General features: G+C 43.1%; 1 protein-coding gene across 2 annotated transcripts in view; it reads left to right on the top strand.

Moving 5' to 3' along the window:
- mfap2 (microfibril associated protein 2) overlaps window positions 1-21,871 on the top strand; it is a 41,042-nt gene extending 19,171 nt beyond the window's left edge. For both annotated transcript variants that reach the window (XM_063033063.1, XM_063033064.1), the window contains exons 5-8: window positions 7,209-7,250; window positions 14,314-14,401; window positions 15,229-15,302; window positions 17,189-21,871. In XM_063033063.1, the coding sequence (XP_062889133.1) occupies window positions 7,209-7,250; window positions 14,314-14,401; window positions 15,229-15,302; window positions 17,189-17,292 (308 nt within the window). In that variant the 3' untranslated portion in view covers window positions 17,293-21,871. The remainder of the gene's footprint in view (window positions 1-7,208; window positions 7,251-14,313; window positions 14,402-15,228; window positions 15,303-17,188) is intronic.
- The last annotated feature ends 326 nt before the right edge of the window (window positions 21,872-22,197 follow it).

Genomic DNA, 22,197 nt, shown 5'->3' with positions numbered 1-22,197 from the left:
TGGACTGGGATTTACAGTAGCCAATTAACCTGCTCATTCTTGGGAAGCTGGAGTATCTGCATGAATCCCAGCCAGTCAGCAAACTCCACTTAGACTGCAACAAAGGTCGAGGTTGAACCCTGGCGTCACTGGAGCGGAGAGGACACAGCTCTACCAGTTGCAACGCTGTTCTGCATCCTTTGTGATTTGACTTTAAGCTCTTTTCTCAGCTGAGTCTGAAGACCTTTGTCGTGGTGAATTGGGTCACCTTAGTGTCGGAGCATTTGTCCCCTTGAACCTTAACCTCCCACCTCTCCTGAAGAATGGTGGATGTTATTGGCCTTGACTGTCCAAGCCACCATATTGGCACATGAACTTTGACATTGGAGTAGGAACCTCACTGACATTAATACAACCAGACTTTGGGAAAGGAATATAGTACTTATACCCCAAGGAGCGTGAGGAGCAGTCAGCTCTGAAGTGCATCGGAGGGTAACAGCGACAGAACCGGCCTCAGGGTAAAAAGTCTGAATCTGGATCCCAGCCTTTATCAGGGGCAGCCAAGCCTGTCCCCCTGCGGTCAGCTATCCCAGCACAGGCCGGCTTCGCTCTCCGGTACTCAACAGGAAGCACCTTCATGCATGGATGCATCTGGTGACTCTTTTCACCACATTTGGAGCAAAACTTTCTCCTATCTGCCATGTTAGATGAGGGCTTTCCAATTTCCATTTCATGATTAGCAAATTGAACCTGAAGGGCAATTAGGCATGTTACATGATAAGAGTTTAATAGGGAATCAAACAGATGCTAATATATTTTCCTGTAAGCCCATAAATCTATTTTTCAAAAGAAATGCAGATTAGAATTTTAAAGATGAACTGCTTATGTCTTATTGATGCCATTCTCATCAATAAGAGTATTAAGATTAATAATGTTGCCATGATTTCCACATTTCACATTGGTTATACTTACCCTAGCCTTGCCGTGTAGCAGGCTGGGATTCATCTGGCAAGCCAGACGTTGATTGTCAGTCAGAACTAGGAGGATTGATGGCTATGTAAAGGTACACTCATCAGTGTCACATTGTGACAATCAGAGGTACTGAATTTTCCTTCTTGGGAACAAAAGGAAACTAATGGGAAATTATTTTTCTCTCTTTAAGGATAAGATATTAATGTTTGATAAGGGAAGGCTGGGTGTACCTCTGCTCTGCTTTGAATTCTGTTTCCAAATGGTTTGGTGTTTCCCGCCCCTGACTTTCCAGCAGGTTTGCCTGACTTTATCACATCCTTAACCTCAACCAGATTCCTCCTCTCTATGAGAAACTGTCATTTTCCTTGGAAAAGTCAGAGAGGAGATTTGAGAGAGATGGGGAAAGATCGCAACAGCCTTAGGTAACAAGATCTTCCCTTTAAGAAAAGTTAGGAACCAGGGAACGTTGACTTAAAATGATAGATAGAAGGTACAGAGAGCCTGGAGGTGGAAGCAGAGACCATTAGAGTTTTCATAAAGGACTGGAGATACATATGAGAGAAATAATCTATAGGCCACAGGAAAAGAGTGTGGGAACAGGACTGAGTTAATTGCTCTGTAAAGAGCTGGGGTGTTGCATGATAAGAATGGAGCAACTGGTCTCTTTCTGTGCCAGAACAATGCAATGAATCATTACCATGACTTTCGTTCACTGTAATAAAAACATTCAATGTATACTGTCCGTACATCAATACCACAGGGCACCAAAGTCACATGGGATTTTCTCACGCTAGGCCCAGTTTTGTCGCCCACTTACCCAACAGCACAGGTTTGATAAAAGTATTCAATGTTGTATGGGAAAAGAAAGGGGGACAGAAAAGACAAACGGGCCTGGGCGGGAAAAAGAAAGTAAGCAATAAAAGCTGGAATAGACCATTTGGTCCCTCGTATCCACTCCTTAAATCAATAAGATTGTGGCTGATCTTTTACCTCAGCATCATTCCCTCCACAAACCTTGGGGAGTGCAGGAGCAACCCGGCACAACCTCAGAATTGAGGCACGTCCATTTTGAACAGAGATGAGGGGAAATTTCTTTAGCCGGAGGTTGGGGAATCTGTGGAATTCATTGCCTTAGACAACTGTGCAGGCCAAGTCATTGGGTATTTTTAAGGCAAGGGTTGATGGTTCTTGATTAATCGGCATCAATGGTTATGGGGAGAATGGGGTTGGGAGGAATAATAAATCAGCCATGATGGGAACGCGGAGCAGTATTGATGGGCTCAATGGCCTAATTCTGCTCTTAAGTCTTATGTCCTTTGATTTCTTCAATATCTGAAACAGTATCGATCTCCACCCTGAAGCTTCTTTGCTAGAGTCCCAAAGATTCACTGGTTCTCACCCTGACTAGACAACCCCTTGTTGTGGTTCTGAACACACCCGCCAGGGGAAACGTCATCCCTACATTTACACTGTCAGGGATGTAAGAATTTTTGTACAAGGGCTTTGTGAAAAATAGTGGCAGCTGTGAAGGGGAGGAAAACATTGAGGCTTTAGATGAGCTGGTAAGGTCCATAAGACTGCTGGGGGCCTTGGGTAAGGAAAGTGGAGCAGGAGGAAGGCGAATACTCAGTGAATGAGTGGAGCTGCCTCTGAGAGCTGGATGAAAGCCAGCAGATATCCGTGCACCACAATTACAACCAGCTGTTCCTTGAATTGTTTACTTTCTGTTAATAGTTGTGGCATAGACGGGGCTGCAGTTGGACGCCGTCCCAGCCAATTACACGATTGTCAGTCTTGGCCCTGGAGAATATCAGGTTAATGAGTGTGCAGGTCACACACAGCCGTCAGTGTTTCAGAAAACCTGCACTGGCGGTTCACTCTTGACCAAATTTGTCGTGTGCCCATTGTGTGTCTATGGAGCAACTCCTCATGAAGCATCCCTTCCTGAAGGAGATAAAGGCCCCCCTCCCTCCCAGTGAACAAATCCAGGATGTTCCAATGTGGTTTTATAGTCTACACTGTCCTCTTGGATACAAAGCCACTATTGTAACATAGACGATCCTGCACACTAGATAGGATCGTGCTAAATGCAAAAACACTGGAGGAGACCAGATCCAAATCCTGTGTATACAAGAATGTCATAAACACAAGAGATTCTACAGATGCTGGGAATTCGAGCAACGCAGACAAAGTGCTGAAGGAGCTCAGCAGGTCTGGCAACATCTATGGAAGGAAATTAAACAGTTGATATTTTGGGCCAAAGCTCCTCACCGGGATTGACGAAGGGTCTCAGCCCGGAATATCAACTGTTCATTCCCCTTCACAGATGCTGCCTGAACTTCCTGAGTTCCTCTAGCACTTTGTAGAATGTGATAGTCAGCGGGAACAACTGATCGCGAGGCAATAACCTTACTTTTTAAAAAAAACACTGCCAGGAAGTAGAACATTGAACAACAGAGCACAGGAATTGAGAGACTTCAGTGAAAGGATTGAATGTATATACCCTTGAGTATCATTGTGTTGCTGCTTTAGAGGACTGGGTTTAATTATCTCATCAGAAAGACCAACAATGCAGTGTCCCTCAGCAGTACATCACTCAGCCTAAATTAGGTATTCATCTGGAGTGAGATTTGAGCTCAGTATCCTTTGGCTTGGAGACAAGAGTATTATTAAAAGAGAGGTTTAAACAGCTTACATAGCATAATATTTTCTGTTTCACATAATAGCAAACTTATCTAAACAACTAACTACCAAACCAAGGTTTGAATAACAGACATGAGATATTGTGAGGTCTTTCTTAATAACAGTTTAAGGATCAAGGTATAGAAGAGATTAATTGATCAATAAAGAAGGGAAAATTAACCTTTCATTGACACTTGATGGCCACTTTATTAGGTACACCTGCACACCTCGTTAATTGTGTGTGTTCGTCCATCGTCGACGTTGATGAGGACCTCAACACCATTATGATGGTGTCAAGACTAGCACTTGATTTGGATTTAAGTGAGGGAGAGTTGCACAGCGTCAGCCTCACTCTCTCTTCCCAATTCCCATCTGGATCCAATGGCAAGACAGAGTTGAGACGGCTGGAGATGGGACTAGGCGCAGTGGATGACCAGGACATCTTCTGTGTCTTGTCCTGCTCTACACGTTCCACAATGCTTGCAGAGACTGCTTTCTTGACTGTTGGACCTTCCATTGGTCTTGTCCGCTCAATCCGCCAGAGTCTTCACATGCTGGAATAGACAACTCCCTATCTCACCGAGGGTCTGAGACCCATCAGCTACCCTCACCTGGTTTAGCTGGCTTGTCAAAGCCATTGCCCGGCGTGTGGCCGCTGTCTCATGCAAACAGCTATGGGGAGCCACAGGTGAGAGCTGAGTGCCAGGTGGGGACCAAAGGTGGACTAACCGCCTTGAAAAGGATGCGACATGTTCCCCCGCCAGAGGTGCTACCCCTCCCTGACACCCCATACACCTCGTTAATGCAAGTATCTTATCAGCCAATCATGTAGCAGCAACTAAGTATGCAGACATGGTCAAGAGTTTTAGTTGTTGTTCAGACCAAGTGTCAGGATGGGGAAGAAATGTGATCTAAGTGATTTTAACCATGGAGTGATTATTGGTGCTAGACAAGGTGGTTAGAGTATCTCAGAAACTGTTGATCTCCTGGGATTTTTATGCACAACCGAGAGATTACAGAGAATGGAGTGAAAAACAAAAAAACATCAAGTCAGTGGCAGTTCTGTGGGCAAAAAATATCTTGCTAATGAGAAGTCAGTGGAGAATGGCTAGACTGGCTCAAGTTGACGAGTCGATAACAGTAACTCAAAGAACCATGCAGCGGTGTGCAGAAGAGCATCTTTGAACACACAACCCATTGAACCTTGAAGTGGATGGGCTACAACAGCAAAAAAACACAAACATACAGGCAGTGACCACTTTTTTAGGTACAGGAGGAACCTAATAAAGTGGCCACTGAGTACATATCACAACATCTTAAGACCCCCTCACTGCTTTATACCAATTAGGTGCTTTTGGAATTGTAGTTACTCTTGCAAGATAGGTTATTTATGGAGGGTGGACAGACCCCAAATGCTTGGGTTTTCGTTCAATGTGAGCTAAATTGTGAATGCTGATAAGGTAATTTTAAGTCTGGCTGTGGATGCTGTTGATCAACTTTTGCCTGTTTCTTATTCTTATGAATTCTAGGGAAAACACCATCTGCAAAATTTCTTAATGTTGGTTGTGCCAGACCCACTTGTTGTGAAGTGCAGACATGATGTGGTTTGGAGAGCCAGTATCCAATAGAGGAATCTCTTTATCCTCTGGTGCCAGGGACCTTTGGCTACTTTCAATAGACAGTTAGTCATTCTCTTAAAGATCTTGGATTTCTTCCACAAATTCCATTAGCCCTAATCTTAACTGAGTTCTCATCTTAATGTTTCCCCCCACCACCCATCTTTGTTTACAGCAGGGAGGGAAGACATTCAACCCATTGAGTTTATATTGGCTCCCGGAGCAATCCCAGAATCACATTCCCCAATTATTTTCCAGTACCTTGCTCTTCTTGTGTTCCCCTTCAACTCCTAATTACAGAATGGGAATAGCGTGGGAAGAGACCATTCATCCCATCACATCTGCACTAGCTCTTTACCAAGCAGCCTCCCCAGTTCCATTTGCCCTGCCCTGAGCCCATTCTCTATAACCTTTATCCTAATATTCTGACCACCCTCCTAGAGCAGGGGGAGTTTACAACGGCCAATTAATCTAGCAACCAGCACCATCCTCAGGATGTGGGAGGAAACCCAGGCTCCTAGGACAAACCCGAGCTGCCATACGTGCATACTCCTCATGGCAAACACCGGAAGTTGGGATTGAACCTGGGTTGCTGGAACAGTGTAGCACCAGTGTTGAGGCTTCATAAAAGTAGGGTTTATTCAGGGGAATCATGGTAGAGTTACACTATATCCATAATGATAAAATGAAGTTTTGGTGAAAGTTAAAGCAGAAAGTTTGATTGGTTAGTTTTTCCCATTTTGATTTGACTATCTGTGAGATAGTCTGATGGGGGAATGTTTGATATCAGCCATCTTTGAAAACATCTTTGATCCCATCAGCATTCTGAAAGGTTGATGAATAGTTATCGCCTGGTGGTAATTGTAATGCTTTACCACTTCTAGATACTGTTAGGAATAGGAACAGACGCATCATGATGTTATGCATGAACAGCTGGTGGCATTGCTCCATGACCAGGGGTCCAGAAATAAAGGTGATGGCTGCAGAAAGAAGAGTTTCCTTTCTGCTCGCAACCTGGTTGATAAGACCCACCTGGATTCCACACAGTATACCAGGATAGACTGTCCACGGCAACAAAATCTCCTCTTTGGAGACCAGAGTCAAAGTTCTCAGTGAGTTGTAGGAATGGAAGAGGCTGCACAGATGGCAGGACCATAAATGGATCAGAAACGGGGGAGAAGGTTAAACATAAAGTGTAGGTGAGATGGGGTTTGGCGTGTTGAGTGAACCGGACTTGGTGCGACTTGGAGTATTGTTGCTGTGGTAACTTCCATCGAACAATCACTTCTTATAGTAACTTACACAATGCTGAAGGAACTCAGCAGATTGGACAGCATCTGTGGAGGGGAATAAACAGTCGACATTTCAGGCTCAGATCCTTCATCAGAACTGGAGAGGAAGGGAGAAGAAGTCAGAATAAGAAGGTGGGGTGAGGGAAAGAGTACAAGTTAGAAGGTGATAGGTGAAGCCATGTAAGGGGGAAGGCCGGTAGATGGGAGAAGGGGGGATGAAGTGAGAAGCTGGGAGGTGATAGGTGGAAAAAGTGAAGGATTGAAGAAGAAGGAATTTATAGGAAAAGAGAATGGACCAAGGGAGAAAGGGAAGGAGGAGGTGAACCAGGAGTAGCTGACAGGCAGGTGAGGAGAAGAGAAGGATGAGTGGGGACTGGAAGAAGAGGGAAAATTATCAGAAGTTTGAGAAATCGATGTTTGAGGTTTGAGGCTGCTCTGATAGAATATGAGGTGGTGCTCCTCCAAACTGAGAGTGGCCTCATCGTGGCAGTAAAGGAGGTCGTAGAGCGATATGTCAGAATGGGAATGGGGATTGAAATTAAATGGTTGGCCACCGGGAAATCCTGCTTGTTGAAGAAAATCACTTCCTTATTAGGAATGTGCTGTTTAAACACTGCTGGTGATTCGTCGGAAGCAGCTAATTGCAGTTCCTTTCTTTTATTAATAGGCACAAATTTTGAAACAGAACCCACAGAGCCTGGCCCTCTTGGTAAGTAATGAAATGATCATGCCCTCCTGGGTTAATTTGCTACAATTTGAGGTTTTCATTACCCTGATGTTTATGATCATCTTTAAGTCATTAAGAACACAAGAAACAGAAAATTATAATAAAACCAAGCAGAGTCAAAACTATTTTGTGAAAGGCAAATTTTATTTGTCAAATTTAATAAAATTTTCTGGGGTATAAAGCAGTGTAGCCATGGTTTTACATAAATTCAGTTCGTCTCCTAACTTTTCGCATTCAATTCCTCCAAAACTGAACTTCAGTCTTTCAGTCTTTTATACATTTGTGAAGCTGTGTTTAGCAATGCTGCATTGCCAGATCTTTCTCTGCTTTATAGTTTCTTCACTGCCAAGGTACAAGTTGTCATTCTTTTTACACAATTCAGCGAATACCAGAGGAGATTCGTGAAAATGATCCCAGGAATGAAAGGGTTAATGTAAGAGGAGCTTTTGATGACTCGGGGTTTGTACTCTCTGGAGTTTAGGAGAATGGGGGAGGGGGGAATCTCACTGAAACTTTTCAAATATTGGAAGACCAAGATAGAGTGAATGTGCAGAGGATGCTTTCCACAGTGATGGGAGCACAGCCTCAGAATTGAGGGATGTCCATTTAGTACAGAGATGAGGGAAAACCTCTTTAGTCAGAAGGTGGTGAAACTGTGGAATTTTTGCCACAGACAGCTGTGCAGGCCAGTTCATTTGGGAACTTTTAAGACCACGGTTCATAGGTTCTTGATTAATCAGAACATCAAAGGTTACAGGGAGAAGGCAGGAAAATGGGGTTGAGGGGAATAATAAATCAGCCGTGATGAAATAGTGGAGCAGACTTGGTTGCTGAGTGAATGAAATCGCCGGAGAAAATTATTGATAGATACAAAGCAGCTTCTTTATTCGACAAAACAAGGTACAGCAGGCATCATATGGAGATGCTTTTGGTGGAAAGGGCTACTGGCCCTAAACACAAAGGACAATTCCAAATTTACATAGTATAGACAATGCTTTCTTTTGAAACGACATACAAACTTCACACCTTCTGATTCGCATCCATCCCACAGACGCCAGTATCGTCCAGACTGGGATTCACTCCTTTTAGGAATCCATTGTTCCAAATTAAATCCACAATACATTATCAAGGAATAGAAGACTGGCAACCAAACCCGTTTACTAAATGTAAATGACCTAAACCCAAAAATCACTCTAACAGACTTGATGGGCCGAATGCCTAATCCTGCTCCATTGTCTTGTGGTCTAATTTAATTTGTCATTTACTTAACCGTTCTGTGGGGCTATTTTTTGCCCTTCTGTCATTTTGGTGCACTTATTAACTCTAAACCCCAAATTAAAAAGAAAATAACATCATATTTGGGGATAGACTAATACCCAGTGAAAATCCTAGTTAGCCTTTTGGACAACTATTATGGAAATAACTTTGATACATTTAATATTATTGGTGGCAAAGGATGATCTTGAAAACAGAGTACAACTTTAGCAGTGTGAGAGTTAAAAGCATAGATGTGCTTTGGAGGCCAAGTCGTTGGGTATATTTAAAGTGGAGGTTGATAGGTTCTTGATTAGTGATGGCGTCAAAGGTTATGAGGGCAGGAGAATGGGGTTGAGAGATTAAAAATCAGCCACGATGGAACTGTAGAGCAGACTTGATAGACCGAATGGCCTAATTCTGCTCCTACATCTGATGGCCTACTGGTCAAAATGGATAGTTTCCTGAAGAAATAATTGTGGGTCCAAAATGAATCAGGTTATTTTAGGTCTCACCTTGTGTACTATGCAGGCTTAATTGATCATACAGTGTATCAACACAGCCTCTGTGAACAAATTATCCTAATATGATAATGCATTTACTTCAGTTTCATCATGAACTAGGATATTGAGTATAATTAAAGTCCATAGTCTGGATGAGGCCAGCATTGACTAAACTGAACAAACAGACCAAAAAGGTTCACCAGTTGATAAACAGCAACCATTTAAAGAAATATTTTGGAATTCTTAATACTTGTGCATTCCATTGAGAAATGAAAGCTCTTCAGAGAAAGTTTATGTTGACGGATAACTAAAGTACAGCTATGTAAAATGGAAGAGAGTAACAAAAATAACAAGTTCCATCCAGATATTGATAAGATAAACTCTAACGATAAAGAAAAGACTGAGACATTTAATAAATGTGTCCGGTCAGTCTTTGTTCCAGAAGACACAGTAAACGTGGCCGAAATGGAGGCAGATTAACGATGCAGTGAGTAGAGGTGACCCAAGCTAATTCCATGCCTCCCCAGGGTTACAACCATTTGCAAGTTGGAAGTAGCATCACCTGGCAATATACTTAAATAAAACTTTGGCTAAATAAAGGGAAATTATACTTAAAGAAAGCATTCAACTCAACCATTTAGATTTCTCTGCAAGATGCAATGCTATTGCCACAAATTGAGTTCCCTCACGGCAGAAGATGCCCGCAGTCCCACCAGTCTCCCAAATGCCCGATCACATGTGTGGGCTGTCCATAAGTTAGGCATTTAAACCTGGGAAGAATTATAATAATACTGAAAAAAAATTAGTGGAGAAATTACGGCATTAAAACCAGGTGGATTCTCCTTCCTGATTATCTGCATCCCAAGGTTATATCTCAGTTTTATAGAAATAGTGGATGATTTCCCAAAACTCCCTAGAATCTGAAAGAGTTTCAGTAAATTTGAAGGTGGGATATGCAGTATAATCCTATTGTCTAAAGAAGATGGGGGAGAGAGAAAACACTGAACCCAAAATCTGTTGTTGGCAAAATGCTGGAACTCATCGTTAAGAACACAAAGACAGAAAATCGTCATAAAACCAGGCAGAATCAAGGTGATCAACAGGAATTCTGCAGATGCTGGAAATTCAAGCAACGTACATCAAAGTTGCTGGTGAACGCAGCAGGCCAAGCAGCATCTATAGGAAGAGGTGCAGTCGACGTTTCAGGCCGAGACCCTTCGTCAGGACTAACTGAAGGAAGAGTGAGTAAGGGATTTGAAAGTTGGAGGGGGAGGGGGAGATCCAAAATGATAGGAGAAGACAGGAGGGGGAGGGATAGAGCTGAGAGCTGGACAGGTGATAGGCAAAAGGGGATACGAGAGGATCATGGGACAGGAGGTCCGGGAAGAAAGACAAGGGGGGGGTGACCCAGATGATGGGCAAGAGGTATATTCAGAGGGACAGAGGGAGAAGAAGGAGAGTGAGAGAAAGAATGTGTGCATAAAAATGAGTAACAGATGGGGTACGAGGGGGAGGTGGGGCATTAGCGGAAGTTAGAGAAGTCAATGTTCATGCCATCAGGTTGGAGGCTACCCAGACGGAATATAAGGTGTTGTTCCTCCAACCTGAGAATCAAGGTGATTTTGTGAAAGGCAAATTGCATTTGTCTGACGTAATAATACTTTTCTGGTGGTAGAAACAAACAGATTAGACAAGGAGAAATCAGTTAATGTAGTGTACCTGGAGTTTTAAAAATAAAATTTGCTTTGATACCACAGAAGATAAGAAATAAGAGCACAGATAAAGATTTATTGAGAGAGAAAGCAGGAACAGTGCACTCTCAGATCATCATTGGTGATGTGCTGCGGGTTCATTCCTGGGTTCTGAGCTACCTGCAGCTTGTTGATGTTCTAAGAAGCAGAGTGTAATATGCCATTAATAAAAACAGAGAGAAAAAGTGAGTTGTGGGGAAGAAGCAACAAACCTACAAAGAGAAATGGACAGGTTAAACAAGTGGGCAAGACAGTGGAGTATCATGTGGCAAACTATGAGCTTTACACTCAAAACTGAGGGAACTGGGTTCAACATTTTGAGTGATACTAAACACCTGCTTTAGGAGTCTTGGCTAACATCCCTCTTTCAATCAATCTTCACCTTTATCTAATTGGAAACTCTGCTCAGAGCCACCTGATAGAGTTTCCATCCCCCACCTACCTGTAGTGCTAAAAGGTGGCATTATATACATCTCTCCTACACTTACAGTCACTGTCATCTTCCACATCTTCCACTAAGGCCATACAAGGAAACATCAATCCCACTGTATGGCTGACTTTGCATTCAGGAGGCACAATGCATATTACTAGGTCAGGAAAAGAATAAAATACATCTTAAGACAATGAGATACTCAGCTTGTTTTACTGATCTGCAGAGACCTATGGCGCATTTCATTCCCTGAGCGAATAACAAGCCAATTGATAATCTGCTTACTTGAGACCACCTCTGATGTTTTCATGTGGCTAGCAAAGTCAAATATCCTCTCCTTATCTAGGCTCAAACATATAAAAGGATGGCTGTTTGTTGATTGTTGAAAGTCAAAAAGTTTGTGTACTCTCAAAGTTAGCTTGGTACAGATCACAGTATTCTAATCTCTTGAGTCAATATTAAGGACTCGAGGTAAATTTTAGGACTTGCGTGTGTGGGTTTACATTCCAATTCAATACTGAGGGAATTGTGTTTATCTTTTTGAGTGATGCATGAAACATCTCTTTCAGGAGTCGTGGCTAACATTCCTCCCTCAAATAATTAATGGATGATTCATTGCATTGCTGTTTTGAGACCTTGCAAGCTGAAATTGCGTCTACAAATATAACAATCAACGTCCTCCCAAATTAATTCATTATTAATTATGTGAAATATATAACCTGTGTCTGATGAGTTGGAGTGCAATAAACCAGTCTTGCTTCAGGCAAGTAAAGAGTTAAGTTAATCCCAAACTATATCTCCTTAGTCTAGTTCTGTGTGGTTATGATAGTGATAGTTTGGTCCTTTGAATGTTTGGATGCTGGAAGCTATTACGGTCATTTGTGAAATATGTACTTTAAGTTGCATGGTCCATTTCCTTAAACTTAAATGAAACACAACATCCAGAAGATAAGATTAGTCTTTCACTTTAATTGTAAAAGACTTTTACAATGGCAACTTGTCTGACATCAATTCAGTTTGATTTTTTAAATCTCGTTTTCAGATGTCTGGAGATCTCAAGACCAAAGGGGAAACTCATTGTCGTATCTCCCTCCTCACCACCCTCCCATCTCCACTACCTCCCCCCTCTCTCTGGTACAGAACTCACTGTTCGACAGCTCCAGAAACAGAAGGGAGAAGTACCAACTCATTTCAAACTGCGGCTTGCAATTTTCCCCTTCCCTGCACTGGAATTTTTGTCAGTTTTCAGTGTCCCCTGTTTTCTCAACTATTTAGTTTTCAGTGACCCCTGTTTTCTAAACTATTTCATCGAAGGAGATTGCCTCTTATTCATTCTTTTGAAGCTCTTCATGGCTTTAAACTGCTTCATAAAATGTGCTCTTTGTTTTCCCTGTTCTGAGGCCAACTATTAAAACCTCACCTATCTCCCCTCATAATCATAAGCTGTTATACTTTGCACTGCTCGACCTCCAGAACTGGCTACAACAATCCATCTTACACTTAATCGCCAATTTATAATGGCTTTCCAGGACTTCCTTGTCCATGTACCGAAGTTTCTAATTATAAAGCTGTGGCCAAGGGTTCCATATAGCTTTGTCCTGCCTCTTCAAGGTACTGTATGAAGGAACCCCTATGTCTCCCTGATCTTACATAAAGTTGTAGACATGTTGTTCAAAGTTAAATAGCATCTTCCTTTGTCAAACTCGCTTTCTGTCAAACTCCATCTTCCTCACGTCTGCTCATTTCACCAGTCTGCCCATTTCCTTCTGAAGTCAATTATTAAACCTTTTACTGCATTTCCATATTTTGCATTCACTTTATTAACATTTATACATCAAAAGGAACGACGATCTCAGCACTGGTCTCCTGAGGACAATGCTGTACATTCTGTGACTGTCAAACGCCACTTCCTTCAAGGTTCATACTAGTTAATTCTCAACGGTTTCAGTTTTGTCCCTTCTATTATCTGTCATTTAGTCGCACACCTCTGTGGCATTAACTGTACTTCATTCCATTCTTCAACCTTGCCTTTACTGAATCACTGTAAAAACGTTCTCCCTCACAAGTTGCCTCCACAAGGATGGATGTCCTCTGTTTCTCTCATTTAGTTACTTTTCATGTGTTAAGTGTGATGATAAACGTAGGTTGAGAGGTTAGTAAGGGCATCAAAAGTTGCGGGGGGGAAGACAGGAGAATGGGATTGAGAGGGAAAATAAATCAGCCGTGATTGAATGGCGGAGCAGATTCAGACATCCCACCTCGCCCGGAAGTTCCGGGAGTCTCCCACGTATTGATAGCGGCTCCCTGATGCCCGCAAATTATATACAATATCACGGAAATCAGTTTTTTTGAGAGTGAGCAAGTGAGAGAGAGAAAGCAAGAGAAAGCACAAGGGCGACCACGAGAGAGAGTGCGTGAGAGAGAGAGCAAGAGCAAGCAAGCGAGAGTGCGCGAGCGAGAAAGAAAGCAAGTGAGAGCGACCATGAGAGAGAGAGAGAGAGACAGCAAACGAGCAAGCAAGAGCATACCATGGGAGAATGTTCCAAAAAAAAGAAAATATGAAACGTATGTCACCCCAGACTACCCTCAAGTGTACCCCTGCCTAATAGGGATCAAAAATAAAAACAGTGTTGCTCGCTGCACTGTTTGCAACAGTGACTTTTCTATTGCCCATGGTGGGTTAAGACTGTAAAAGATATGTTGAGGTGGGCTTAACAGGTGTCATTCGTTCATTAGCATAGCTAACGTTATTTAAACTAGCTGGCCAGCTGCTAAGGAGCTACTCTATTGCAGACACCCCACCTCTCCCGGAAGTTCTGGGAGTCTCCCGCAAATTGATGGTGCTACTTCCCTGAAATCAGTTTTTGCAGGGTGGGATGTCTGCAGACTTGATGAGTCAAATAGCCTAATTCTGCTCCTTTCTCGTACAATATAAGCTAATTAGGTGACACATCAGTTGGGGGGACTATTTATTTTCTCATCCCTCGCTCCTTCAGTTGAAATTTGCTCAGCATGGGTCGGGAATTGACCCACACATATATGGTGAAACATGTGATGTATATATTAACATTCCTTTCTATAATGCTTCCTTTTTATTTTGCTATAAGATTGTAGGGAGGAGCAGTATCCATGCACCAGACTCTATTCTGTGCACAAGCCCTGTAAGCAGTGTCTCAAGAGCCTTTGCTTTTACAGGTAAGCTCATGCTGTTTATCTTCCCAAAGAAATTATATTTGTGTCTCAATGCCCTTTTCCACTTTCTTCCTGGGTTTCAAATTCATTTCTGTGACCAGTTCCTCCTTGAGTCCATGAGCAGTCCCAAGTGTGGGAGTTGAGACAGTTGTGTGACAGCATAACATGTGAGTACGGCAACGAAAGTGACCACATCAGATATCTGTAACTCAGCTACATTCCTCCAATAAGTCAGATCAAACGAGTATCTGATGGGATGGGGCATGATATCAAGTATTGAGCTAGTAATTTCACAGACTGTACAGAGAAAAAGTTTAATGAATTCACGTAATTCAATGTGCAGAGCACATTTTCTGGAGTGTTACCAAGATAACAATTCAGTTCTATATAAGTGGACTGGCTTACCAAAGTAGATTTTTTTTCCCCCACTCCCCTGTCCTTTTCGTAATCGAAGGAATGGGATCCAATCAGAAACTGGAGTTATTGGGCGTGATTGAAGCATTTTAATTTTAAACCTCAGTCAGGTCTGGTTTGATTGGTGCATGGAAGTTGTTCAGCTTGGGCAAGGTGACTTCAAGCATTTCTCGAAAGAGCCCAGCATCATTGTCGAAGTGAGCTGAGGCCCCTATTTTAGGGAGGCAGGAGCCCAATTCAATCAGGGCAATCGCTTTCAACTACAGCCTGCCCCGCTGCCTGTTGGAAATCCTCCTGGAGAAATGGGGCAGGGAACAGGACTGCTCCTGAAGAGGCCGAAGTAAATTGGGAGGCAGAACGGAGCTGTTTCTTATTGCTTGTTTCTGTGCTCATCATTCGCCCTCTCTGCTTTGCAGCCTTCGTAGGGTCTATGTGGTTAACAAGGAGGTCTGCATTCGCACTGTCTGTGCTCACGAGGAGCTACTGAGAGGTGAGTCTGAGTCCTCGGCTTTCTGATGCCAAGTGTGGGCAAGGCCGAAGGAGGGGTTGGACCTTTTCTGCAGCCTCACTCAACTGCAAAGTGGAGCTGAGGAGAGATGCAAAGATCTGCACGTAGCCTGCTTTAAGTACATGCAAGGAACTAGCAGGAGAATGGCAGGGAAATGATTGTTCCCCCTGCTCATCCAGCCCGATACTGCACTTGAACCTCAGAAGCTTCTTTCTGCCTCGGCTGATGTTTGCATTGCAGTTCGAATGATTCAGAAGTGAATAAAGCTAGTTAAGTCATTCTGCTCTGTGAAAACAATGCCAGCCGCGATTCGGTGAGCGGATTTCTGGAGGGCTTGTGAAGCCCTTGCCAGATAGTGGGGTTGGGTAGTAATGAGGAGATGGAGACTATCATCGAGTCTCCAATGGTCAACCAAGTGGAGGTCTTTAGGCATGTTGGATGGGTTTGCTATGATCGGGAAGTGTGTTGGGGCAGACTTTTAATACCTCAGTTCTGTCCAATGGCAGTGTCAGAGTTTGAAGTTTACAAGACAATGATGAATGAATGGTGTGTGAGCTTGGTGTCTCTCACCCATCTGCAATGCTGGTCTTGTCCTTGAATGTTTGTGTTTGCTTTGTGCGTTGCCTTAGTACAATGTTACCTGCTTTTGGTGACCAAGCGGAGAGAATGGGGCAGAGGAAGGAACTATTTTCACAGGGAAACTCTGAAGTTTGGAGGAACAGTACCACTTGCTAAATAGATTTGAAACCTTTTGAATACTGAAAGGCCTAGACAGAGTAGATGTGGAAAGGATGTTCCCACAGTGGGAGAGTCTAGAACAAGAGGGCACAGCCTTAGGATAGAGGGGCGCCTTTTCAAAACAGAGATGTGGAGAAATTTCTTTAGCCAAAGGGTGGTGAATTTGTGGAATTTGTTGCCACATGCAGCTGTGGGGGCCAGGTCGCTGGGTGTAGTTAAGGCAGAGATTGATAGGTTCTTGATTGGACATGGCATCAAAGGTTATGGAGAAAAGGCTGGGAAATAGGGTTGAGGAGGAGAAAAAAAAAAGGATCAGCTATGATTGAATGGTGAACCAACTCAATGGGCCAGATGGCCTACTTCTGCTCCTATGTCTTATGGTCTTATGGTCTTAGATGACTGTTAGAAGCACAGTACTGCATCCAGTTCTGTTCACACTTTAGGACAGCGGTGGAAGTCTGAGTATTTATCAGATAGGTTCCAGAGATGAAGAATCTTAGGAACAAGGTTGGGCTGGAATTGTTCTTGGAGAAAAGAAGATTAGCAGGAGGTTTGATAGTTGAGTGCAAGATTCTAACAGATAAGATAAGATGGGCAAGCATAGTGCCCATTAGTTGATGTGACCAGGAGTAGGGTGTTTAGCAAAAGACATGGGAAGATAGGAAGAAGAACATGTTACACACTGAAGTCACCATCATTAAGGGTGGTGAAAGTAGCAACCAGTGAATCAGATGAGAGTTGGGTGATCATCTGAGAGAAATAAAGTTTTGGGGATGAGCAGGGGAATGAGACTGTGTGTGCTAGGCTGATGCTATGAATCAGATGGGCTAAATGGACTTCTGTGCTGTTATGAATCTAGGCAGGGGACCAAAAATGCTAATGTTGACAGTGTTATAGATGTCCTTAAACCTGCAGAAAGGGTCAGTGTTCAGTTAGCAGATCTGTAGCTTGGGAGCCTCCGCAAAATATGCAATGACACTGTTCGAAATCAGGCCTGTTCTCCAAACCACGAGTGAGCACACGACCTGTTATAAAGAAACCAATGAAGCTGCCGGCTGCTCATTGTCGGCTCGTACAAAGCATCCCTATTCACCTGCCGCCTGATCTCACCTTCTCCGTCTCCCTTCCAGCCGACCTGTGCCGAGACAAGTACTCAAAATGCGGAGTCATGGCCAATAGCGGGCTGTGCGGCCAGATGGCATCATCATGCGTCAAGAGCTGTGGCTCCTGTTGAGTGGGACGAGGAAGCTGACGGAGAGGGCCTCACGTGGTGCTGTGGTCCAGGAGATAATCTCCACATATATCAATAATATACATTAAGTAATTTTAGAGGAATCATTTTCATATTTCTATAACTCTGATGGTGCTGAGAGACTTTTCATATAAACCTCATGATTAAGTCAGTTCTTGATGCACACATGTTCTAGATTATTACTGTTTGGAGGTGATCCTTACAAGCCGGGTTACGTATACCTTAGGGCTTAGCTCTCCCACCCTTTTACAAATGTGAGTGTGGTGACTTACGAAACAAAACATTCGCTGTTTCTTTTCGGCTTCGTTGTACTTGTCTGGGAAAATTGTGGTGGAGAGAAGAGTACGTCACAGTGAATTTACTGCCCCTCTTAATCCAGTTTCTTGGGAGGGAAAAAAAATTGAGAGTACTTTTCTCTTTCATTCTGTTAACTCTTCCTTGCTTGAATTTGATCCTTTAGCCTTTGGGATTCCCCAGATACCACCACCAAAGTCCATCCTACGACTAACTGCTTTTCTGAAGGCAGCCTGACAGTTGAAGTTGTTCTGACACAGCACAGAAAGACAGATTATGGAACCAGTCAAACACTCTTCATTTCATATTTCTAAGAGACAACCAGCTGGCAAGCTATCTTAAATAGTGAAGATATTCCCACCCCCTCCTCGCCTTTGCGCGAGTTTTCCCTCTGATGGACATTAGTATTCCAATCTGTAGATCGTGTCTCAGAACTCCCAGGCACTCCTGCGCCTGCCACTCAGTACAATCCAGCACTGTTACACAATACTCCTGGTGTCAGGGTGAAGTGTAAACACTCTAGCCTCACATTACACTGATCCCGTATGCTGTCTCAATTCTGATTCTGTCAAGATAGACCAGCCAAAAACTTTGAGATAATAATTTATGACACATAATGTAATACTCAGGAACATTTAGTAAGTGTTCAGCGTTTTTGACTTGCCAGACGGTTTTTGGTGCTGTTGTTCTCCCTGTTCTTTCTCCCCCATACATAGGAGTGTAGCGAACTTACTCGCGGGTGTCTGCGAGATTGAATGGACATGACAGTTGTTAATTGTTAACAACTGACAGTTGTCAGTTGATGTGGCCATGATATTCACCACATCATGGCCAGTGATGAATAACGTGACAGTGGGTGAGGATGAAGAGCCAACCTTTTCCCTCTAATGGTGCCACCGTGCTCATCAAATCAAAAAGTCAAGAAACTATTAATACATGGCCTTAAGCTTTTAATGAAGCACATCTGGATGGGTTCCAGGACGTGCTTGAGAGTGTAGTGCAAGGGCTGTGATATGGTTCCAACAATTATGCCACAGCATTTGAATCCCCTGTTTCACAAATGTGCCAGTGTACGAGTATTCAGATGGATTAAAAGGGATTCACACCGGATGTGAATTTTATGCTCATGTTTTTACAATTATTTTAACTTTCCACTCACCTGCCCACTCTGTGGCATCCATCATGATTCCCAGACTTACTACCACACCTTTACGCTTCATTCTTGCAATATGCTTCTGGACAGATTTCGATGTTTCTGACTTTTCTCCAACCTAAGAGTGCAACCTCTGCCTGATATTGCCATAGGAATGCCAAACATGTCTTCCTGATCAAAAATGTGTTCACTTTCGCAATAGGTGAACAGTTCTGATAAATCAGTTAGGAAGTTTCAAGTATGTAAGTGTCCACACATTAGTACCAGTATTAAGATTCTGCAATCGTGCTGACAGGAACGGCACGATGATCTCACCTAAGGAACGTAAAGCCGCTTGGTCACAGTGACACTCCAATGAATTGCTACATCCTCATGTGTTGCAGTGGTTACTGTTTAAGTGTGTACGTGTTTACTGTCAGCTGAAACCTTCCTGGTAGCGTTCTTCATGAGCACTGTACTGTAATACTCTAACCAGTTATCTAGGGGAAATTCTGTGAACAAATACTGGATTTAGAGACTTTCTGAGGAGTTCGGGATGTCTCCATTTCATCAAACTTGGCTTCAGTTACATCTGTGTTTTTTTTTGAAATAGTTTTTCAGTGATGCTTAAAAAAATCCCTAAACATAAGGAGGAGACTGGGGAGTTTAACAGTTGTACAGGGTTTAAGGAGCGAGACATGCCATTTAGAAACATAGAAACACAGAAAACCTACAGCACAATACAGGCCCTTCAGCCCACAAACTTTTGCCGAACATGTCCCTACCTTAGAAATTACTAGGCTTACCCATAGCCCTCTATTTTTCTAAGCTCCATGTACCTATCCAAAAGCCTCTTTAAAAGACCCTATTGTATCCATCTCCACCACCGTTGTCGGCAGCCCATTCCACGCACTCACCCCTCTCTGAGTAAAAAAACTTACCCCTGACATCTCCTCTGTACCTACTCCCCAGCACTTTAAAACTATGCCCTCTCATGCCAGCCATTTCAGCCCTGGCAAAAAGCCTCTGACTATCCACACGATCAATGCCTCTCATCATCTTATACACCTCTGTCAGGTCACCTCTCATCCTCCGTCGCTCCAAGGAGAAAAGGCCAAGTTCACTCAACCTGTTTTCATAAGGCACGCTCCTCAATCCAGGCAACATTCTTGTAAATCTCCTTTGCACCCTTTCTATGGTTTCCACATCCTTGAGGTAGTGAGGCGACCAGAACTGAGCACAGTTCTCCAAGTGGGGTCTGACCAGGGTCCTATATAGCTGCAACATTACCTCTTGGCTCTAAATTCAATTCTACGATTGATGTAGGCCAACACACTGTATGCATTCTTAACCACAGAGTCAACCTGCACAGCTGCTTTGAGGGTCCTATGGCCTCGGACCCCAAGATCCCTCTGATCCTCCACACTGCCAAGAGTCTTACCATTAATACTATATTCTGCCATCATATTTGACCTACCAAAATGAACCACTTCACACTTATCTGGGTTGAACTACATCTGCAACTTCTCAGCCCAGTTTTGCATCTTATCAATGTCCTGCTGTAACCTCTGACAGCCCTCCACACTATCCACAACACCCCCAACCTTTGTGCCATCAACAAACTTACTAACCCATCCATCCACTTCCTCATCCAGGTCATTTATAAAAATCATGAAGATTAGGGGTCCCAGAACAGATCCCTGAGGCACACCACTGGTGACTGACCTCCATGCAGAATATGACCCGTCTACAACTACTCTTTGCCTTCTGTGGGCAAGCCAATTCTGGATCCACAAAGCAAAGTCCCCTTGGATCCCATGCTTCCTTACTTTCTCAATAAGCCTTTCTGCTTGTGATATATTGTTAAATGTGCTGTGAGAATGGCTCTCAGCTCAAGACCGTGGTCTTGTTTTGCTGCCTCTTCCCTTCCAAACTTCCAGCGAAGGTGATGCAAGACTCAATACTGATCATCCAGTGGTCACATTCTGCACATCGTTCTTGGGATCCACTTGAGGCTTGGAATTGCTCCTCCGTGAAATCTTACTGTATCCGCATGTACGGACATAAATACTTGGTGACCAAAGGAATTCATGCACGACGCCTAAATTAGACCTTGGGGACTTTCAGTCTGAGGCCCTTTCCAGTTTAGTAAGTACTGTCTGCTTGAGGAATGGGATTAGGATCTCTGAATGCCTATAATACATTTAAAGATTCATGGTGGGGGAAGAGAAACAGAACAGAAATGGGGTCCAGCTGTTAAACGTCCACTGGTTGCTTCTGGAAATGTATATAGTTACTTAATATGTTCCTAGCATCTTGTGGTCAAACATCTACACCATTCTATATCAACTCTAATGGCTCAGTTCCCCCTTTGAGATCTGCATAGGACAGCTCACGTTAATTGCAGCTCTGCGAAAATGAGGAAGGGAAAATGCAGACTATTGAAAATGGTCAGTAAATTGGATTGGCCCTTTCATAGAACCAATGATGGGCCAAATGGTCTCCTACCACAACTCATTGGTTGAAATACCAGCAATCCACTGGGCAGCTGGCTCCATCAATGACTAGACCGGTAGTAAAATTGGAAGGGGGTAGCTGTTAAATACTCTAGCGACTTCCTGGTTGGTTAGCTGGCTAGGGTTGCAGTCATGGACCTGCAATTGTTCTCCCTACCCCAAAATGTAAATCAAACGAAGCTCTTTTTGCTGCCCGCTAACCAAGTTACTCATTTTCCCTGCTGGAAAATGCTCCTAAATAGTGACATCAATCTGAGGTGTGCTTGGGTATCTCTTGCAACAAAAATACCTGGTTAAGCTCACTCACCAGGTTCTGAAGTGAAGGGCTACTTGGGTCCACTCTACATGGACATGAATCAAAGGAGATCAATGCTTTAGAGAGGGGCAAAACTTGGGGGGGGGGGGAAGCCCCATTAAAATAAATGCTCATTACTCTGTACACTTTGACATGTGGAAAAATGAAACTTGAGACATCTACTTGCTCAGAACTCCTCGGTATAAACGTTCTTTAAGTGTGATTGGGAGGAGGTGCCACAGTATGTATAGCTGAGTGAGATATTTCCGTGTAATCTGATTCATATAACTGATATATTCTGTTTTGTACAAAATTAAAAATCACTTAAACATCAAGATGATGGAATCTGGTTCGTTGCTTTTCCTTGAGATTTGTCAAAACATTACAAGGATATTAAAGGCCGATCAAGACATTACATTTCTCTTTGAGAGGCAGAGCTGGCCCCAGGTGTGTTGCATGTGTCTGGACTTTCCCACAAATGGGCTGCTCACAATTTAGTAGACCAAGACTGCAGGAACGTAATATCAATCAGAAACTGTTTTCTAATTCAGCTTTCTTCCTCAAGTATGGCCCAGTGAAAAGTGAAGGAAAACAATACAAAAAAAAAAAATTCTTAAAACAATCCGAAGAGTTAATTTTGTTCATTGTTT

Source organism: Mobula hypostoma, chromosome 25 (genome assembly GCF_963921235.1).
Source record: "Mobula hypostoma chromosome 25, sMobHyp1.1, whole genome shotgun sequence".
NCBI classification, from domain to species: domain Eukaryota; kingdom Metazoa; phylum Chordata; class Chondrichthyes; order Myliobatiformes; family Myliobatidae; genus Mobula; species Mobula hypostoma.
This window is presented reverse-complemented; position numbering and strand designations above follow the sequence as displayed.